This window comes from Sapajus apella, unplaced genomic scaffold (genome assembly GCF_009761245.1).
Source record: "Sapajus apella isolate SASKATOON/1434 unplaced genomic scaffold, GSC_monkey_1.0 scaffold44, whole genome shotgun sequence".
Lineage (NCBI taxonomy): Eukaryota > Metazoa > Chordata > Mammalia > Primates > Cebidae > Sapajus > Sapajus apella.
In genome coordinates this window covers 12,352,636-12,373,446 of record NW_022436984.1, presented here as the reverse complement: position 1 = coordinate 12,373,446, position 20,811 = coordinate 12,352,636, and the positions used below count along the sequence as shown (strand labels likewise).

Here is a 20,811-nt window from a genome sequence, read left to right as displayed (position 1 = left end):
TGCCAGACGGTCACCTGTGTGGCTCCACCTTTACTTCCACTCAGACAACACTTCAGACTTTAAATACAAAGGACAGCACCAGTATTGGTGGCGACAATGTGATTGATGCAGGAGGGACTGATCTATAAGAAAGGACAAGAGGACTAAGGGAATCCCAAACAGCCCCAAGAGGACTGATAGCAATTAACCAACATGAACTTGGAGAACCCATAGCAAGTCCTCTACATTATACCAAGGTCGGTGGGGAGTTACAAAAAGATAAAACCTGGTCTTCTACATGCTAGGGCTTTAAAATTGTAAGTCCCAAAGCTTCATTAATTTCTTGTTTCAGGTGATAAAAAGATGTGATTACCCAGATTGAACTACAACAAAGACAAACTACAGATAAAGTAAATCCCCACACTAGAAAGGACACTGGTGATTTCTTAAACAATCTCCCATTTGGTGCAGGGATCACTTTCATAGCATCCCTGACCACAGACCTCTCATGAACCCATTCCTTCACGATGTAGCCAGCTTCAGTTCCAGGCAGCTGCATTTTTAGGAAATTCTTCCTCTTAGCCACTGCTCCTAGTTCTGCCCTCTGAATCCAGAGAGGACAAATACCCTCCCTCTGCCTCATGTCACTGGCAAAACATTTTCTTACATCTCTCTGACAAATAGGAATTGTAAAGGAACCAGTGGTGGACCTATTGCTCATTGCTTTCCAACAGACAGCACCCAGTCATTATAAATGACAGTGGGCAAAAAGTGGCTGTTTTGGGAATACTTTGGTTTAAAAAAAAAAAAAAAAGATAGGCTCAAGCTGTGCCCTTAGGATTTTGGAGTCCTTAGAAGGATTCAGGAGTCTGGCTGGGCACGGTGGCTCACACCTGTAATCCCAACACTTTGGGAGGCCAAGGCAGGTGAGTCACTTGAGGTCAGGAGTTCAAGACCACCCTGGCCAACATGGTAAAACCCCGTCTCTGCAAAAAATACAAAAACAAAACAAAACAAAAGTAGCCAGGGGTGGTGGCAGGTGCCTGTAATCCCAGCTACTCGGGAGGCTGGGGCAGGAGACTAGCCTGAACCTGGGAGGCAGAGGCTGCAGTGAGCTGCGATTGTGCCATTGCACTCCAGCCTGGGCAGCAGAGCAAGACTCCATCTCAAGAAGGATTCAAGAGTCTAAATCCCAAGAGTGGACTGGAGAGGTATCTGTTTCCAGGTTCTCCCAACCCTGTCAACTTGACAGATGTTGGCGCTGGGTCAAGATAGATCTATGATTCTAGAAAGAGGAATACAATTCTTAACTCTTCAAACCGTGAGTAAGGTGGGTTGAGGATCCAGCAACAGCATGCAAGCACGCACTGGATTCCTTGGCAAAACTGAGAGGGAATGCTGGGCTCTGGCTAAGTGTAGACCTGTTGCTCTTTCTTCCTCTTCCTCCTTCTCCAGTAACAACAGGTACCACTAATCTTAGTACCACCCTCCCCACAGGAGAACAATTACAATTAGACAAACCAGCAAAAACAAAGTCCTCACTTCAGGGCTGCCCCCAATTCCTCCATTAAGACCACAATCTAAATCAGCCAGTGACTTCAACCTTCAAGGAAAAGGTGATTTCCCTGTGCTTCCTCACTCATCAGCAGCTCTCCAAAGGCAGCAATAATGCCTCTGTTTAACTTTTCCATCCACTAAAATATGAAGACTTGTTACTTAAAACTGACTCTAAGAGCACCCTGCACCAAGAGTAACTAAGCAGCAGGGAAAATCTTTCTAGGGCAGAGGGAGGGAGGTCTGAGCCAGTGCAGACTGAAACAGTAGTCTCTCAGGCAGGCAGTGGCTGGACTGGCAAATCCCTCTATGGTCAAATGCTAATGCTCACCTCTCTCTTCCTTATATTTTATGCTGGGGTTTGGCCACTGCCTCCCAGACTGTAAGACAGTGCTGAGCAAAATGCCTGGTGGGTGATGTTTTACACAACAATGATGACTTAGAATCTCAGAAGGACCACAGGAGGAAAATGCCTTGTTTTTCCTCCTATGGAATACAGAAACTACATTAAAGTGATTTCTAACTAGGGCCACGCCAAATCCACTCATTCAGGGAAAGCACTAACAGAAGTCCCAATAAACATGAATCAGCACCCAGGATGACAATAGGTCCCTAAATGCAGAAGTGCTGAGATCCCATAGAAAACTTTCCACAGATGGGGAGATCTGATGGAGCACCCATGACACCCAACCCCAGTAGTGGATCCCACTCCTCCCAGTCTAAAGGGGCTTGTCACCAGCTCGTTTCTCAAGGGAACCACCTCTGCCCACTCCTCTCGGGACACACGACTTTGGGAACAAGGAAGGAGGGATAAAAGAAGAGGCAGGGCAGACAGCTGAGTTTGCTTCTACTCTGGGAGATTAAAATGAGAAACAGCTTCACCCCACAGGAATCATGGCTACTGGGTACAGGCACTGTACTTGAAGCAGTTGTGTGAGACCAGGCTACTTGATACTTATTATTGTTAAAACCTCAAGATTTAGCCCAAAGGGAAATGAGTTACAATGCTGTCTTGTCTAAGGGCTACTCACTTCTTTTTAAAGAGCTTGCGGAAGGAGCTGCGAAAGCCCCCTTTCTGGTCTTGCCTGGGATTCTGATCGCTGAAAGATGTTTGTTCACTTTCTCTTTCTTCTTTGGGACAGAATCTGGTAGTATCTTCTAAATGCATCTCCTGGAAACAAAAAAAGAGGTTTTTTTTTTAACTCCTCTCCAACGTTATTATGGATCCTGACTATGGGCAACTTTGCAATGTTGTCACTTTCCTCTCCCATGCCAAAAGACTACCAGTAGGCACCCAATCCCAACTAAAGCAAACCTAGGCTAATGAAGAAACCAGTAGGTGAAAAGAGGATAATTTTCTGTTGAGTGTAGTATCTTCTACGTAACAAGGCAAATAGTCTAATGTAATATAACAATAATTAAAGGAAATAAATTTAGTTAATGTTTAAAAAGTGAATAAATTCTTATTTTGGCACCAACACTCTGGTGCTGGAAAACCAGTAGCAGTCCCCTCATATCTCCAGGTATTTCTCTTTCTACAAAATAAGGATGTTCCTTATTTGTAATGCTAGTTTTAAAGTCATGTTCCTAACTCTCCATTTTAGACAAAAACGAAGGAAGGCATTTTTGAGAAGTCAGACCTGTTTAGAAGTATAAATGTCAACTAATATTTCCAACCTGCAAACACACCTGTAATACAGTTTTTTCAATTCTTAACCCATGCTATTTGGAGTATAAAGTAAAATAAGTTAAAAATAAGGCTGTATCTTTTGTGAACTCTCTAGTTTCTTTTTAAATGTGAGATGTGCTAAATAGAAGTGCATGTATATTTATATGCAAACAAGTCATATATGCACTTATATACATGTTTCTATTCCATATGAACAAAGTGTTTACCTTGAGGTGACTGTAATTTAAAAGCAACCTAAAACTAGCTGCTGAATTTTGAAAAACCTTTAGAGAAGCCAAGAAGTCAAAGCAAAAACCACAACAATGATGCCCTCAAAGTTTAACGATTAGATGGGTGACTGCTTGCTGACAGAGAAACAAAGTGTGAGGATGGATTTTTTTCCCAGGAAACATATGGGTCTGACTTTCAGAAGTGGGGGTCGCAGATATAGAAACTGAGATTCTACTGAGATTCCTAACTAAACCATGGAGATCGACATGCAGTGTTTCTTAAAGTATGGTCCTGTGACTACAGGATCAGCTCGGGCCTTTATTTAAAATGTAGCTTCCTGAGTCCCGTCCTAGACTTTCTGAATCAAAATCCTTGCAGTTAGACCTAGTTAATCCTTATGCACACTTAGATTTGAAAACGAATGATTTTAGGGAGGGGTCCTCAACTCCCAGTACCAGTCTGTGACCTCTTAGGAACTGGGCCACACAGCAGGAGGTGAGCAGTGGGGTGGGCGAGCCAGCGAAGCTTCGTCTGTATTTACAGCTGCTCTCCATTGCCTGCATTACTGCCTGAGCTCCACCTTCTGTCAGACCGGCAGCGGCATTAGATTTTCACAGGTGCACAAACCCTATTGTGAAATGTACATGCAAGGGATCTAGGCTGCATGCTCCTTAGGAGAATCTAATGCCTGATGATCTGAGGTGGAGCTGAGGCAGTGATGCTAATGCTGGCGAGTGGCTGCAAATACAGATTAACGTTAGCAAAGAGGTTTGACTGCACAGAGACCATAATAAATCAATTGCTTGCAGACTCATATCAAAACCCTATCAGTGAGTGGCAAGTGACAATTAAGTTGCATCTGGTGGCAGGCTTTATAGTGGCAAGTGAGTTGATGTACTTCAATGGTACAGTTACATCTGGTGACCTTAAAAGTAGTTTTGAGACCATTTCAAATCTCCATATGTTCTGGACTAAAGTCAAGGAAGAATATCCTCAGATTGCCATGAAGCACTGAAAAACCTGCTTCCATTTCCAACATCCTATCTTTGCGAAACGGAGTTTTCTGTAGTGACAGCAACCAAAATGAGATTACAGAGTAGACTGGACATAAGTGACACACTTCGGGTGTCACTATCTCCCATCATCCCCAGATGGGACCATCAAGTTGCAGGAAAACAAAGTCAGGGTTCCCACTGATCCTACATTATTGTGAGTTGTATAATTATTTCATTATATATTAGAAAGTAGTAATAACAAAGTACACAATAAATCTAATGCACTGGAATCATCCCCAAACCACCTCCCCAACCCCAGCCTGTGGAAAAATTATCTTCCCCAAAACCGGTCCCTGGTGCTGAAAAGGTTGGGGACAAGTGACTTAAGGCATGCTTCTGCCCACCTACACTTAATGTTTATATGAATCACCTGGGAATGATCCCAAATTCTGATTCAGTAGGTCTGGAGTGCAAGTCCTGCATTTATAACACGTTCCAGGCAATGCATTTACTACTGCCCCCAAGGACCACATTTTGAGAAACGGGCTTTTAGAGACTATTTAGGGACTAAATCTATTAATGATTTAAAGAAAATCTTTTTGTGAAATCATGATCTCAATAGAATTTCATACTTTACAAAGCCCACTCAAAAACTGTATCTTATTTGGCCTGATCCTCACAGCAACCCTGTGAGGTAGGTTGTCTCTATTTTGAGACAACTGGAGGCAGAGAGAAGCCAACTGACTTGTCCAAAAGCACACAGTTACTGGGCAGCAGAGCCAGGAGTAGAACCTAGAGCTCCTGACAGAGACAGAACACTAAAGACTAGGCCTTAACTGGCTCTTCTGGGCAGGGTGAAAGATATACAGAGCACTTAAAGGGATGAAACACGAGGAGTTTTGCACATCTCAAAAGCAGAGTTGACACCTTTAAGGACAGAGCTTTTGGGGGTTCATCTTTTGCAACTAAAACCCCATTGCACCACCACCTCCAACACACACAAACAGGCAGATATACAGACATGCACACATGCACATCCATGCCCATGCACACATATATACCCACATCGCCTCTGCCCACCTGCGCTCTGCATGCCACCTCTCTCTAGGACTCCAAACAACTAGGGCCTTTTAAGTTTTGGAAAGAAAAATGTGTCCAAAACCAGAAATAAGTAATGGGAACTTGGTGTGCTTGAAAATTTTAATGATATTGCTAGAGAGAACGCATTTTTAACTGACTTCCATTTGAAATTTTCTTGGCATCTCATCCTGAACTGACTTGACTCATGTCTTACTCTGTTAGGAGATGAAACCTGCTGTCCAGTATGTGCGATTAACCGTTCCTAATACATCGTTCGTTGTTATTTGGTATGTCTGGTAAAAGCCACAACTATATTATTCATTGTTTGCTTCTCAAATATATTCACTGTTATTTCTGATTAATCGTTTTTACCTTGCAATTGCTGAACTCCAAATTTTTCACAAACCAACTAGAAAAGGACATTTTTATTACATATGAAAGAAAAGTGCTGTACAGTACAAACTATGCTAATTATAAGGTTTTATATGTGAACCTCTGCTCATCCCAAGTCACACTGACTTGGCACTACGATTTCCATCCTACTTCCTTTTCTATAAACTTCTAAGCTTGTCACATGTCTAAGATTGATTTCTCCAAGAAATTCTGCCTAAGCAAATTTTACAAAGCTTGAAGTTGAAAATCAGAGCTAGGGAAAATCTAACAACTCCAGGAAATCTCAGCAACGTTAGCTGAGCACACTATTAGGTGTTTTTGTCCTCTGCAGGGACCAGACACCGACTCTGACTGCTGTAGTGCAGGTGGGCAGCAACCTCCATGGCTCTTCCTGTTCCTCTGGCCTAATTTCCACCACTCTGACCTGGCACAGTATGCCAAGGAAAAGGCATCACCCTGCTTCTGTTATGCTTCCCTGCCTCACTCTTCCCCTAGCCAACTTCTAGGCAGCTTTTACAATCTAATTCAGACATTCAACTTATCTAGGAGGCCTTCTCTGACCACCATGACCCCAAAGGTTTTAAATATCCCTCCCATGTGTTCCCATAGTTTATTACATAATTCTGTGTTTCTGTGTCTCCTTTCTGTACTAAGCCAGTGGTCCTGAAGGATAGAGACTTGTTTGTTTCAGCAATTAGCACAGAGCCTGGTACAAGACAAGCATTCAGTGTTTGCTGAAAAATTAATGAATGAAAAAAGTCAGTGATCATCAATCTGTTCCCATTCGAAAATGAGAATAGTTGGAACGGAAGGGTGGTCGCACAGGTCAGAGCTATCATGTTACCTACTCTCTGCTTAAATAGATCAGAGCAATTATTTGCTCAGAAACTATTAGCACTTCATGGATAAGTATTTAAAGACCTCTTTGACTTCCAGGCTTGCAGACACCACAGTGAGACATCAAAATATCAAACACCTGCAGATAGCCTGCAGGCAGTGGGGCTGGCCATCCGAATACCTCAACATTCACTGAGGCCAAAGAAGGTGTTTTTATTTTGCGATGTCCCTGTCCCAATGGAGTCTGCAAATTAATATGACACTTTTTTCCAGTCAAAAGGGAAAGCAAGCAGAAATAGAGGTGGCTTTGCAGCACACTGCGCAGCGACTCTACTCTGAGCTAGGGCAACTTGCCTCCTCTCTAGCTACAAGCAACACACTGGCCCGGGATCTGCGTGCTCTGAAAAAAGTGCAACTCTTCACCTAAGCAGGAAGAGTCCCCATAACGCCCTAAATGTGTGTGTGATAAATCAGAGATAAAGAATCGCGGGCTTCTCTGCTATCTCTGCCGTCCCTCGTATACCATATGAGGCATGCTCTTTGGGTCCTGGTACTGGAGAACACGCGCGGCCACTCCCCTTCCAGGGCCACCGAGGCAGCCTACAGCTCGCGGGGTGCGCGGCTCCCCCGGCTCTCCCTCCGCCTCCGCCCCCCGAGCGCGCTCCCGAGCCCCTAGCCTGGCCCGACCCCCCGCCCCTCCACACTAGGAGAACTCGGGCTGCTTCCTGCAGATCTAGGCCTCGGGCCGCCGACGCTGTGGGTTTCGGTTCGGTGTTACTTTACCCTCCTTACTTCCAAATAGGTCTGTTTTTCGCTTTGGGACCTCTGTTGGGGGAAGAAAGTCCGGGGCGCGCCGCGGGCGGCGACAGCTGCGGCGGCCGGGCCGTGCGGCTGTGCGGCGCGCTCAGCCTTGATCGGCGCGCGGCCGCCGCTGCTGCTGCGCGTGCTGTAGAGGCGCGGGGCCACGCCGTCGGCGGGCGGCGCACGCGGGAACTCCTTGAGCGAGCGGCTCAGCGGCTTGGCCTTGCCGTGCGCCTGCGCCTGCGCCGCCGCCTCCAGCTTGTAGGCGCCGCTGCTGCCCGCCGGCGACGTGGCGCTCTTGGGTAGCGGCTGCAGCGGGTGCTCCGGCCGCTCGGCCTCCATGGCGAAGCTGACGGGCCGCAGGAAGCAGATGTCCAGGCTGGACTCAGAGGAGGCGGGCGAGCAGTTCTCGAAGAGGGCCGGGGCCTGGAACGGCTCCTCGTCGTAGGGCGCAGGGAGCGCGAAGATCTCGCCGCCGTACTCGAACTCCTCGTAGGCGGCGGGCACGAAGCCGCGGGCATCGGGCAGGAGCTCGGCCGGGGCGCGCAGGGAGCGCTCCACGTTGCCCAGCGGCTCGGCCGGAGAGGGGTCGAAGTCCATCTCCGGGATGGCCTGCAGGGGCCCGGCCAACGCCTTCACGTCCTGCTCCGCCGCGCAGAACTGCGTGGGCGCCAGGAGGCTCTCGGGCCGCTCGTGCTTCCTGCCCTCCAGCTCCCAGTCACTGGGCTTCCCGGGCTGCATGCTCTCCATCAGGCTTTGCTGCTGTTGGCTTTTCTTCACTGGGGGCATCAGATGTCTTTAGAAGGGAAACAGAGTACAAAAGAGGTGTGCTTACGGCCGGTGAGCGCCGACCTCTCACCTGCCCGCGCCCCTCCTGGCCACCACCTCCTAAGCTTCACAAACTTCCACTCAGGCGCTTCCACGAACCCCAGACCCCAGGCGCAGAGTGGAAATGGTAGTCTGTCGAGCGGAGGCCCGAAGGCATCGTCTGAGCTTCCGGGAGATGGCCGGCGGGTCAGGGATGGCCATCACCCCACGTGGAATCCCAGGCCCTCCTCACCACCTGCGGTGCTCCAAGGCACGCCTTCAAGCTCGCTCTCCCTTGCTTGCCCTAGCAAAGTCATGCAAGATAATGGAAACTCAACTCTTTTTCGACTGGTGGATCTTCACACTCAAAAAACAAATTACGTTCCTAAAGTAAACGTAGGGTGATCTTGATAACTATTGAATCTGAATGATGGCATGTGGGGTTCACCGTATTCTATGTAGATTTGAAATTTTCATAATAAAATTTAAAAAGTATTCCTTGTCGCTATAACACATGCTATATAATTCATCTCAAACTTCCTCCCACAAAGAATTACCAATATGTAAAAGCTGTCACTCTGGATATGCCCAATTTCATGGAGGGATTTTGGTTTTTGGAGTTACGGATAATGGATAATTTACACAGTTTACAAACTAGGATAGGGTACCATCAAATGGGATGTCCAGTTGTGCTGGACTTGAATTGACAGATGTAAATGGACACTGACCAGAAGTACTCTGCTAGTTTATATATTCATATTTTAATTCTATAAAAGTGCACAAAGACTTTGGGAGGCGGAGGCAGACGGATCACCATAGGTCAGGAGCTCGAGACCAGTTTGGCCAACATGGTAAAACCCTGTCTCTACTAAAACTACAAAAATTAGGCGGGTATGGTGGCATACACCTGTAATCCCAGCTAGTCTGGAGGCTGAGGCAGGAGAAATCTCTTGAATCTGGGAGGTGGAAGTTGCAATGAGCTGAGATCGTGCCATTGCACTTCCATCTCAAAAAAAAAAAAAAACCAGAATGCTAAAACCAATATTTTACTCTGGTGGTCTTAAAATGAAAATTAGGTCTAACGTTAACATGTGAAAGAAATAGTGAAAATATTGACCTCATTCGAATTCTAACTTGGAAGAAAGATTGGGGATTTTATTTTCCACACAAAGTGCAGTGACAGCCTTACTATTCAGTCTGGGTATAATCTCTAGGGGTTTCATATTTTGGCTCTACTTGTTGCATTTCAAAGAAGATGAAGTTTTGTAACTGCCTCAAGAGTTGAAGTGATCCATGAAGTAAATATCTACTTTCTGCCTCTCTTTCCACTTTCTACACCTGTCCCTTAACATTAGTGCATTCCTCTGGGACCTAAGCATCTGGCTGCTTGGATGGCACATATAGGCCTGATGGGGAAAGGGACAGAGGAATCTAGGCTGCCCTGCTGACCCACACAAACTGGCTGGGTCCCAAAGGCATTGGCATTGACCTTCCCACAAAAACAGGTGCTTACGTGACGGCAGGGCCAGAACTGGGAGCAGAAGGGTAGGGTTGCAGCATTTCTTCTGAATGGATCCCAGTGTCACGGACAGCCTCAGGACCTGCAGTGGGGGAAGCATCTTGCCCGGCATTGGCACACTGGGAAGCCAGCCCTTTGTACAGCTTTGCCATGGATGACCTAACAGAATGGAAGTAATAGTTCTCAGGTTGTACAGTGGCAAAGTGGCTCTCTGAACACATAGATTATGCCAAAAAAGAGAGATGTCTCAGATAAAGTTTGCTGTGAAGGTCTCTGTCTCCAGGGCCTTTGCAAACTAAGTTGCTTACTTAATAGGGTGCAAGCTAGCAGGAGTAGGGAAGCTGATTAACAGGCTGAAAAGAGCTTGGGGTAAGGGCTGGGGTTGTGGAGAGACACATTCCATCACAGTAGCCCTGGCTTGGGAGACAGCATCTTTTTCTGGTCTGAAGCTTCCACAGAAATGATTCTGTTTTCCTTCACAGGAGTTGGGATGAAATTGAAGGAAATCCGGGTCGTTAGGAAGCTGTGCTGTGGGTTGCTTCTGTTCCCTCCAAAGCTCAGATTCTCCCTAATCAACCTTCCTATTTCTCCCTAATATAAAACCTAACCAAAATTCCCCTCCCTTATTTGCTTTATTTTTATCCATATCACATATCACCATCTTATTTATTTGCTCACTGTCCAACTCTAAAAAGGAAGCTCCATGTGCCAAAGACTTGGTTGGGGCCATTTTGTTCCTTTCAGTATATTCAGTGCATGGAACAGTGCATGGAACAGTGCCTGACATAAAATAGGTGCTCAATAAATATTTGTTGAATTAATAAAAGAAGCCATGTTGCAGACTTTTAACTGAAATTTTGACCACGCAAGTTTAGAGCAGTGAACCATTTTCAAGGTGGTTAGCAACATGGGACAAGAGGGTGTCTACGTAAGCAGTAGAGTGAAGTGTTTTTTTGTTAATTTCCCCTGGGTAGTCAGCGTCTTCCTCCTGTAGCCAGCCTGACCAGCTCTTTCTCTCCCCTTTTCTGTTCCCTTCTACCTCCCATCACTGCATTTCAACTACTTAACACAACGTGGTTACTTGTGAAAGACACCCACAGTAACTGGTGTATGTCTCTACTCTCAGAAGTCTTTGACCCGTTAGACTACACCATCAGAACCTTACTTCTTGAGCTTTTTCCGTTTCTGAATAAGCAAATCTTCATTGCATTGAAACAGCAGGGTGTAGTGTGAGATAAACACTCGGAGGCGCTGGACACACACCAGGAGTAGATAATAGTCAGGGTGCTCCTGCTCTGTGAACTTCAGGACATTCTGGATGGAGGGAAAAAGGAAGCAGCATTGCATAATTAGCATGAAAATTTGTCTGCACCTCACCTTGATCTGTTGTGGGAATTTGATAGCTATTTAATCAAAACAACAAACAATACACATGACCCATCCAATTATATGCTGAAAGGTCAAACTGGCTGCTCTCTATCGCACCAAGGGAAAAATAAGTCACTATTGTACCTGTTTGACTTGAACGTGAACATAATTTCATCTGAAAAGTTAGAAGCATCTCCTAATTAGACCTCTGAAGTAGTAGAGGCATTCTTTTTTTTATTTTTTTGAGACAGAGTTTCGCTCTTGTTACCCAGGCTGGAGTGCAATGGCTCGATCTCAGCTCACCACCGCCTCCGCCTCCTGGGTTCAAACAATTCTCCTGCCTCAGCCTCTTGAGTAGCTGGGACTACAGGCGTGTGCCACCATGCCCAGCTAATTTTTTTTGTATTTTTAGTAGAGACGGGGTTCCACCATGTTGACCAGGATGGTCTCGATCTCTTGACCTTGTGATCCACCCGCCTCGGCCTCCCAACGTGCTGGGATTATAGGCGTGAGCCACCGCTCCCGGCCGTAGTAGAGGCATTCTAACAATTATTGTCTATAAGCAGTGCCTTAACTCAAAAGAGCCAGACCAATGTTAACAGCATCAGGCATCAAGGCAGGCGAGGGAGGAGGATGTTTATGATCAAGCCTGGGGGCCCCTCCTGTTATATTCCCTGCTGTGCTGCAGCGGAACATGAGTGCAATTTGGATTTGGGAAAGCTAAAATGTATCGAGTACTTCCTATTGCCAGGTAGTAAGTGCTTTACGTATATTATCTCATTTAATTTTTACTGCAACCTACTTACACCGGTACTATTATTAATTCCGTTTAACAAATAAGGAAATCGAGGTATGAAGAAGTTAAATGATCTTCATCAGGTCACACCTGTAGTAAATAATGGAGGCAAGATTTGAACTCAACTCAGAGAGTAGAACCAGGGCTTGTTTGCCATATTCTACTATTTGCAAAACCTGAGTTTCAGTCCTAGGTTTTTTTTACCTACTAGGTGTGTTAACTTGGGTAAATTCTTAATTTCTTTGGCCCTGCATTTTCTTTTGTAAAATATAAAGACAATAATACCTATTTCATGGGATTGCTGTAAGAATTAAATAAGATCATTATTGTGAGAAAATGTTTTTAGGATCTAAAGCTATACACAATTGAAAGTCTTTTCAGGCCACGAGTGGTGACTCACACCTGCAATCCAAGCACTCTGGGAGGCCAAGGCGGGAGGATCACTTGAGTCCAAGAGCTCAAAACCAGCCTGGGCAACACAGGTAAACCCTGTCTCTACAAAAAATACAAAAATAAGCCAGGCATGGTGGCACACACCTAAGTCTCAGCTACACAGGAGGCTGAGGTGGGAGCATTGCTTGAGCTGGGGAGGTTGAGGCAGCAGTGAGCTAAAATCACACCACTGCACTCCAGCCTGGGCAACAGAACCAGACCCTATCTCAAAAAAAAAGTCTTTTCAATATTGATACTTTGATACTGGACTACTGGACTACTTCTACCTAAGATTAATCCCAAGCATTTCCAAGATGCTTTCATTGAATTACTTAAGAAGATCAGTCAGCAGTTAAATCAGAACAGGTGGGTGGTGGAAAGAAGAAGGTCTGGTGGGGGTTAGTGAGCCTCTATTTCAAGTCTGCTTCCTCCAGGATATCACAAGCCCTGCAGGAAAATGGTGTGAAGACATCAGCTCATCATCTTCATGCCTCTTCTATGACATAAAGCTTAAGCATGGTATAGTAGAACACCGGACCCATGCCAAAAGAAAGTAGGATAGCAGTAAAGTGGGCAGGTTAGAGATATTTAGATGTCGGGGGTGGCATGTAGATGGCTGTAAAACCAAAGTGGAGAGAACTGGATGAGGTGCTTAGAATCTAGCAGGAGTGGTTATAGAAAGATCCTGGATCAGCTGAGGTGGAAATTGCTGGTAAGCAAAAATAGAACTTCAGAGGTAAGCATCATGAGCTGAAAATTTTTAGAAATAAAGATTTTCAGCTGGTCACAGTGGCTCACACCTGTAATCTCAGCACTTTTGGAGGCCAAGGCGGGTGGATCACTTGAGGTCAGGAGTTCAAGACCAACCTGACCTACATGGTAAAACCCCATCTCTACTAAAAATACAAAAATTAGCTGGACATGGTGGTGCGCACCTGTAGTCCCAGCTACTTAAGAGTCTGAGGCAGGAGAATCGCTTGAACCTGGGAAGCAGAGGTTACAGTGAGCCAAGATCTTGCCACTACACTCCAGCCTGGGTGACAGATCGAGACTCAATCTCAAAAAAGATAAAAGAAAAAAAAGACTTTAGCTCATACCACAGGACATTATGGGCTATGGGGTAATCATAACAATCTAGGTAAACACTTTTTAGAAATATTAACGATTCTTGAGGTGTTACAGTCTTTCTCAGCTGGGAGCCAAAGACAATCATTATTTAGCATGAAAATCAGTTCAGTGGCTTTCCCACCCACACCTACCTGCAGATGTATCAGATATTCAGGGATGCGCTGGACTATATGGAAAAACAACGTGTAGATGTCAGATTTAATCTCTTCATCACCCTGAGTGAAAGAAAGGTCAAGTCACTCTTCAGTGTTCCTCCAGCTGTGGCAGCAGAACCTCTGAGTCGGTCCCACCAGAGTAGGAAGGGTTTCCTCCCACAGCATTTTCTTCCTGGAGATTGTCATACAGCACCGATCTCTCATGGGAGAGGCCACGTGTTCAGAGACACACCTTAGGGGATAACTCTTCTCCCGAAGGGAGCATTTCATATACTTCTTCTGAATCCACCCAAATTTCCAAACTACCCTCTCCTTCCCCTCATCTTAGCGCAGTTCCAGACGGAAGTGGGTACTCAATAAACCATATCTGAGTTGAATGAATTCATTAAGGCTCTCCAGCAAGGAATCATAACAATGGTGTAGTAGTAGGCTTGAAGGGAGACTTGGAGCCTCAGGAGAGTGGAAAAGGAAGTGTGTGTGATTCGAAACTAAGGAGCTGTCCTGGCCGCAGAAAACATGCTGCATTTCTCCATGTCCCTTCCTTCTCCTTCTCTTCTTTCCCAGATATTAGCTGAAAGCTAACATGTGGTAGGCATTATACTGGGTTGGGAGTAGTGGGGGGTTGAAGTAGAAACTTAATAAGACAGAGCCTCTCATCTCTTGTGAAATTTGATTAATTCTTGTTGTTGGGGCTTCTGACACTGTTTTACCTATTGATCTGAAATAACTGAGTTGTTATACATGCATATGTGCTTACTGAGCACCTAATGTATCACTGCAGTAGCAATACTTCAAGCAACATGACTAAGCCACCTTAGGATCTTATAAACTGACAAAGAATGAGAAGTTTAATATTCAGAGTCACATCTTCTGAGACTGAAAAAAAACCCACCACATACATACAGCATATAAGCTGCAGCCTGGAGACCTCTGCATAGAACGCCCATTTAGTTTGTCTATGATTCCAATGGAATGGAAGAGAGGGTCAGTAAGGCAGGGAGAGGACCAACACAATGGCACTGATCCTTAAGTCAGTTCCCCTAATGCCAGGTAGTAGTGTCAGTGGCTCCGTTCAGGCCATTTCCCAGCCTAGAAAGCAGAGTGCATGTGCCGTATTGACTGGGTGGATGAACAACATCATATGGATGCCATGTGCAGATGAAGGATAGCAGATACATAGTGTTAACTCACCTCTTTCAGGACTACAACGTGAACCAATGAGATGCACTCAGGCAGGTCCCTCAGGTAGGCAACGTAATAATCCAAGAAATTATTCTTTAAAACAAACACATAGAGAGAAACAAAAAAGTTACTCCAGCTCTCTCCTGATTTAAATATTTAAAAATAATAAAAAAGAAATAAAAAACAAACACAAAAATTCATGGTAAGAACCTGAAAACAGGATCAATAATATTTTTATGGAGTTATATATGTAAAACAAAAGAGTATGTTGCATAGATTATCTTATTCATTTAATGTGTTCTTTATATATTTTGGGGCTTAAAAAAAAAAAACTTTTTGGTTTTAAGGTAAACATCCCTACTGCTTGGGAAGCAAAACTCAGTATCAGCCAGGTGCAGTGGCTCATGCCCATAATCCCAGCACTTTGGGAGGCCAAGACAGGCAGATTACCTGAGGTCAGGAGTTTGAGACCATCCTGGCCAACATGGTGAAATCCCATCTCTACTGAAAATACAAAAATTAGCTGGGCATGGTGATGTGTGCCTGTAATCCCAGCTACTGGGAGGCTGAGGCAGGAGAACCACTTGAACCTGGGAGGCAGAGGTTGCAGTGAGCTGAAATTGTGCCATTGCACTCTAGCCTGGGTGACAGAGCAAGACTCCATCTCAAAAAAAAAAAAAAAAGAAAAAGAAAAGAAAACCTCAGCATCCCTTCCCTAATGAGAGAAAGTGAAATAATAAACCCAGGGAGGAGGGAGGTTCATGTAAGTTGAAAATGTATTTTTTTAATCATTTAATAATAAAAATGTATATTTTTGTAATTCCATTTCATTTCAGTCAATCATCTATGTCCAGATGAAGGACTCTGCCCACCCCACTTCATGTTATCCAGACTGGTGGTTCACAACATTTTCTAGTAATTGCATATTTCCACTAATTGAATATTTATGCATTATCCTCTTAGGAAAATCATTATCAGCTTCTAAAGTTATAATAATTCTGAGCTAAACAAAGCCTTCTGAACACAAGAGAGTAAAAGTGATATTAAAGGATATTAGTACATTATATCCACTCTAGTCTATGGAAGAAAATAATCTTTGTATAATAAAAGTAAACTTTGTATTGTTATCCAGAGTTGAGAATAATTGATATACAAAAACTGATTCCAGGCAAAGTCTGGCTTGCAGACCAATTTTAATTAGCCCACAAAATCTTTTAAAAATCAGAAAATTTGCAGATTCCCAGCTTTTCTTAAAATATCAGAAGCTCAGGCAACTCTGCTCCTTTTTTCCTGCATAGTGAGTGGATAGAGCTGAGTAGCTATTCCTTGTAGAACCACACAGGTGCTCCACTCCAGCTCACACTCCACACCAGTCCATGCTGTGTTCACACATTTATGCCACTGTCTGGCCCTGTAGGCATTTAAGTTTGCAACCTCTGGCTTAGATCCTATTTTCTTTGTAGGATATTATAGAGATTATAAAATTCAAGACAATAGCCACCCATCACATTTTTTAAAGATCTCCAAGAAATGAAAATTGTGTGTGAAAATACACATGTATACACAAACTCTCATGTGTGTGTATATATATATGCATGTGTGTGTATATATATATATATATATATACACACACACAATTTTCTTTATTTGAGACAGGGTCTTGCTGTGTTACTCAGGCTAGTCTCAAAGTCCTGGGTTCAAACAATCCTCCTGCCTCAGCCTCCCAAAGTGTTCAGATTACAGGAATGAGCGAGCCACCACACCAGGCCCACAAATATATATATATATACATGCATTTATATAAACACAAACACAATACATACACACATCCACATGTGTATTCAATGGAGGCAATTATAGGACAGTGGAAAGCTATGAACTAGAAGTCAGAAGACCTAATTTAGGATTCTACTCACAGATCTCCAACTACCTGTGATTTCAGCAAGGCTTTTAAATCTCTCTGAATCATGGAATGATCTGTATGTAGGATGAAAAGTTACGCTAGATCTCAGTAGCTCCTCTACCTCTGAAGTTCACCTCTTCTAGATTCTCCATTAAGAGAAGTAGACAGATGAGACACAAATACATATAAGTAAAATTTATAGAAGGGCAGATAAAAGCTTACCTCATCATTTGTTAACTTAAGGAATAAATCTCCGAGAACGCCTTGGCGTGGCCACTTCAGGACCCTTTCCTGCAGCGCGTGAAGCAGGTCCAGGTGCTGCTGGACAAGGTACCGTAAAGAGCCAGGGAAGAGGCTTGAAACAGAATAGAGATGAATCACACACACCAGGTGTAGAGAAGAAAGGACCCTACAAACATACACACTGCAGGGCCCATTCTCCCAGCCATCACCATACCCTGAGCCACAGGCCTGCATTTAGGATTTTTTTAAGTTTTTTTTTTTAACTTTTTCATTGCACACCTAATAGCAGATATCCACAGACTACAACAACAACAAACCCTTTACTGATGGCTCCTATACAAATACGTATTGAACTAATAAAGAGGCCCAATGTGCCACGCCTGCAATCCCAGCACTTTTAGAGCAGGAGGATCACCTGAGGTCAGGAGTTTGAGACCAGCCTGGCCAACATGGCAAAACCCTGTCTCTAAAACATAAAAAATTAGCTGGGCATGGTGGTGTGCACCTGTAGTTCCAGCTACTTGGGAGTCTAAGGCAGGAGAAATCACTTGAATCAGGGAGGCAGAGGTTGCAGTGAGCTGAGATCACTCCACTTCACCCCAGCCCGGGTAACAGAGTGAGACTCTGTCTCAAAAAAATAAACACAAACATAAATAAAATAAAAATAAAGAGCACATCACTTGAAAGACCTTTTTAAACCTAACCTGGTACTCACTCATTTAAACGACACTCAGTGGAAATTCTAAGGGATACCTTTCCAATGTTTTAGAGTTATTGCTATTTGATGGGCAAGATAGTCTATTCTAATTAGTGTGGTGATGCGGCACTCAGGTGGCATCTATATGGCCATTCTCAGCTACCAGTCAGAGACTGCTATTTAGGTAAGCAAGAAAAATTGTTTAAAGCTGGCAACTAAAAAGCTCAGGGAGTTGTAGGATAAGGGAGGGTTTCTTTTTTCCTTTTCTTCAGTTTCTAAGAGGAATACTGGGCCCGGACAGAGTGTTGTTTGTGTAGACTATTCACATAATTTGGATGTGTGTCCCTGCCCAACTCTCATGCTGAAATGTAATCCCCAGTGTTGGAGGTGGGGCTTGGTGGGAGGTGACTGTGTCATGAGGGTGAATTTCTCGTGAGTGGTTTAGCACCATCCCTTTTGATACTGTCCCACCAAGTAATAGCGATGGCGATTGAGTTCTCATGAAATCTGTCTGTTTACAAGTGTGCAGTGCCTCCGTCTTTCTCTCTTGCTCCTGCTCTGGCTTATGGCGTGCCTGCTTCCCCTTCGCCTTCCAGCGTGATTGTCAGTTTCCTGAGGCCTCCCCAGAGGCCGAGCAGATCATGCTTCCTGTACAGCCTGCAGAACCTTAATCCAATTAAACCTCTTTTCTTTATAAATTGCCTAGTCTCAGGTATTCTTTATAGCAATGTGAGAGCAGCCTAACACAGCTACTGATCAGGCCCGGCCTCCTACTCCCTGAAATTTTACAAAGCACCTTTTCTACTCTTCCATCCCTCTCTTCTATTTTGCAGTGTACCTTGCAGTGTATCTCAGAAGTAATGAAGGGAAGAAGGGAGACGTCGGAGAAGGGTGGGTGAAGAGGAGAGATAGAAAGAATCATGGGAGGAAGAGGAAGGGGGACTAGCTGGGTAAGACTGAGGCGATTAGAGGCCTATAGGAAAGAGGAAGAAAAAAACAAAAAGAAGCGCAGTTTTTCTGGGCTTCTAACTTGGTAACTTAAGGTAGGTTCCCTTATGCTTTCAGCACCACAAGTTTAACATACAGAAAAGAGATGGTCTGGTTGATCTGAACTTATTTGAGTATTTCCCCAGGGTGAAATGAGAGTAAGTTGGTGGACAACCGAGGTGCTCTGCCAACAAGCAAACCTTCGCTGGGACAATAGGAAGGACACCAGATTGAGAGGAGGTTTTTTTCAACTCATTTCCAAGCAAAGCAAAGTGACCCCTGTGACTATAGCTCAGAGGAGACACACAAACACCAAAAGAGGGTACTCAGCCCCCTATGAAAAGATACAAGGAAGGCTTCCGCTTCCTCCACCACCTGTGCCTGCAGCCTCCACACTTACAAAGCCAGCTGATCCATTAACACAGGAGGAGAGGCCTTCTGATCTCAGCGCCTACAATGGAACAGTGGGCTTAGGAGATCAAAGAAATCCCTACCCAGATCAGAGGGGAATTTGGAGGGGTGGCTAGAAGATATACTAACTGGGAGAAGACCATAAACCTGATGGAAAAAAACACAACTGATTGTACTGAAAGAGCAAAATGAGGCTGGGTGTGGTGGTTCACACCTGCAATCCGAGCACTTTGGAAGACCAAGGTGGGCAGATCACCTGAGGTCAGGAGTTTCAGACCAGCCTGACCAACATAGAGAAACCCTGTCTCTAATAAAAACACAAAATTAACTGGGTGTTGTGGTGTGCTCCTGTAATCCCAGCTACTCAGAAGGCTGAGGCAAGAGAATCGCTTGAACCCGGGAGGCAGAGATTGTAGCGAGCCGAGATCACGCCATTGCACTCCAGCCTGGGCAACAAGAGTGAAATTCCATCTTAAAAAAAAAAAAAACAGGACCGGGTGTGGTGGCTCATGCCATCACTTTGGGAAGCCAAGGAAGGTGGATCACAAGGCCAGAAGTTCAAGACGAGCCTGGCCAAGATGGTGAAACCCTGTCTCTACTAAAAATACAAAAAAAAAAAAAAAATTAGGCAGTCATGGTGGCAGGTGCCTGTAATCCTAGCTACTCAGGAGGCTGAGGCAGAGAATTGCTTGAACCTGGGGAGGCGGAGGTTGCAGTGAGCCAAAATCACGCTATTCCAGCCTCGGTGACAGAGTGAGACTCCATCTCAAAAAAAAAAAAAAACAAACAAAACCGAAAGAACAAAATGCTGAGGCCTCCCCAGAGAACGAGCAAATGCCAGCATCATGCTTCCTGTACAGCCTGCAGAACTGTGATCCAATTAAGTCTCTTTATAAATTACCCAGTCTCAGGTATTCTTTATAGCAATGTGAGAAGAGCCTAAGCTATGACATGAAGTGTACTTACTGTTTCATAAGTTACATGAAAAACAATGACCTACAGTGGGCTCTGTATAAAATGTTGAAAATGGGCTTTAAACTTTAAAAAAAAAATTAAAGGTATTTGAAATTAGGGAGGAGTGTGAAATCAGAAGACAGAGGGTAAAGGGAGAAAGACGGCATGAAGCACAGCCACACTTCACCTATTTCACTCTTTCGCCTGGCACCAGACCTGACTCCCAGAAGCAGCTTTTTCAGAAGACAAAATATTCAGAGCTCAGCTTTGTTTTCTTTTCCTTACTGGGGATGAAATTACAGCAACATGAGTAGTTTATTATTTCTAAAGCCTTCAAAGTATTTATCTCCCAAAAATATATACTTAATCAGTGAGGGAAATACACTAAAAGCAAGAAAGAAAAATCCAGTTATAGTTTCAGGTTAATAACTTAGCTTTTGCCCGCCCAGTAAGAGGCTAAAATAACTCCTTAGCTTCGCAGCAGCAGGTTCCCACCACCTTGGATGGGCATGATCATTAAACGTGTGCCACCTGGTGGTGATCCGTAGCATGACGCTTGTTGAGTTCTTGGTGGACATAGCACTGGAATTTAGCTTACAAGGCTAATGGACGACAATCCTGCTGAACTGATCACTGCCACCTCCACAAGTGTTCAGACAGCACTGTGATCCTGAGGCTGTGGCTCTACCT

General features: G+C 44.5%; 1 protein-coding gene across 18 annotated transcripts in view; it reads right to left on the bottom strand.

The window, feature by feature from the left end:
• ARHGEF33 (Rho guanine nucleotide exchange factor 33) overlaps positions 1-20,811 on the bottom strand; it is a 134,841-nt gene that overhangs the window by 53,861 nt on the left and 60,169 nt on the right. For 16 of the 18 annotated variants that reach the window (XM_032239377.1, XM_032239386.1, XM_032239384.1 and 13 more), the window contains 7 exons: positions 17,052-17,184; positions 14,936-15,019; positions 13,721-13,804; positions 11,031-11,179; positions 9,860-10,024; positions 7,522-8,335; positions 2,565-2,704 (listed from right to left, as the gene is read on the bottom strand). In XM_032239377.1, coding sequence (XP_032095268.1) covers positions 2,565-2,704; positions 7,522-8,335; positions 9,860-10,024; positions 11,031-11,179; positions 13,721-13,804; positions 14,936-15,019; positions 17,052-17,184 — 1,569 coding nt within the window. The remainder of the gene's footprint in view (positions 1-2,564; positions 2,705-7,521; positions 8,336-9,859; positions 10,025-11,030; positions 11,180-13,720; positions 13,805-14,935; positions 15,020-17,051; positions 17,185-20,811) is intronic. The other 2 variants (XM_032239383.1, XM_032239375.1) reach the window with 1 other exon arrangement.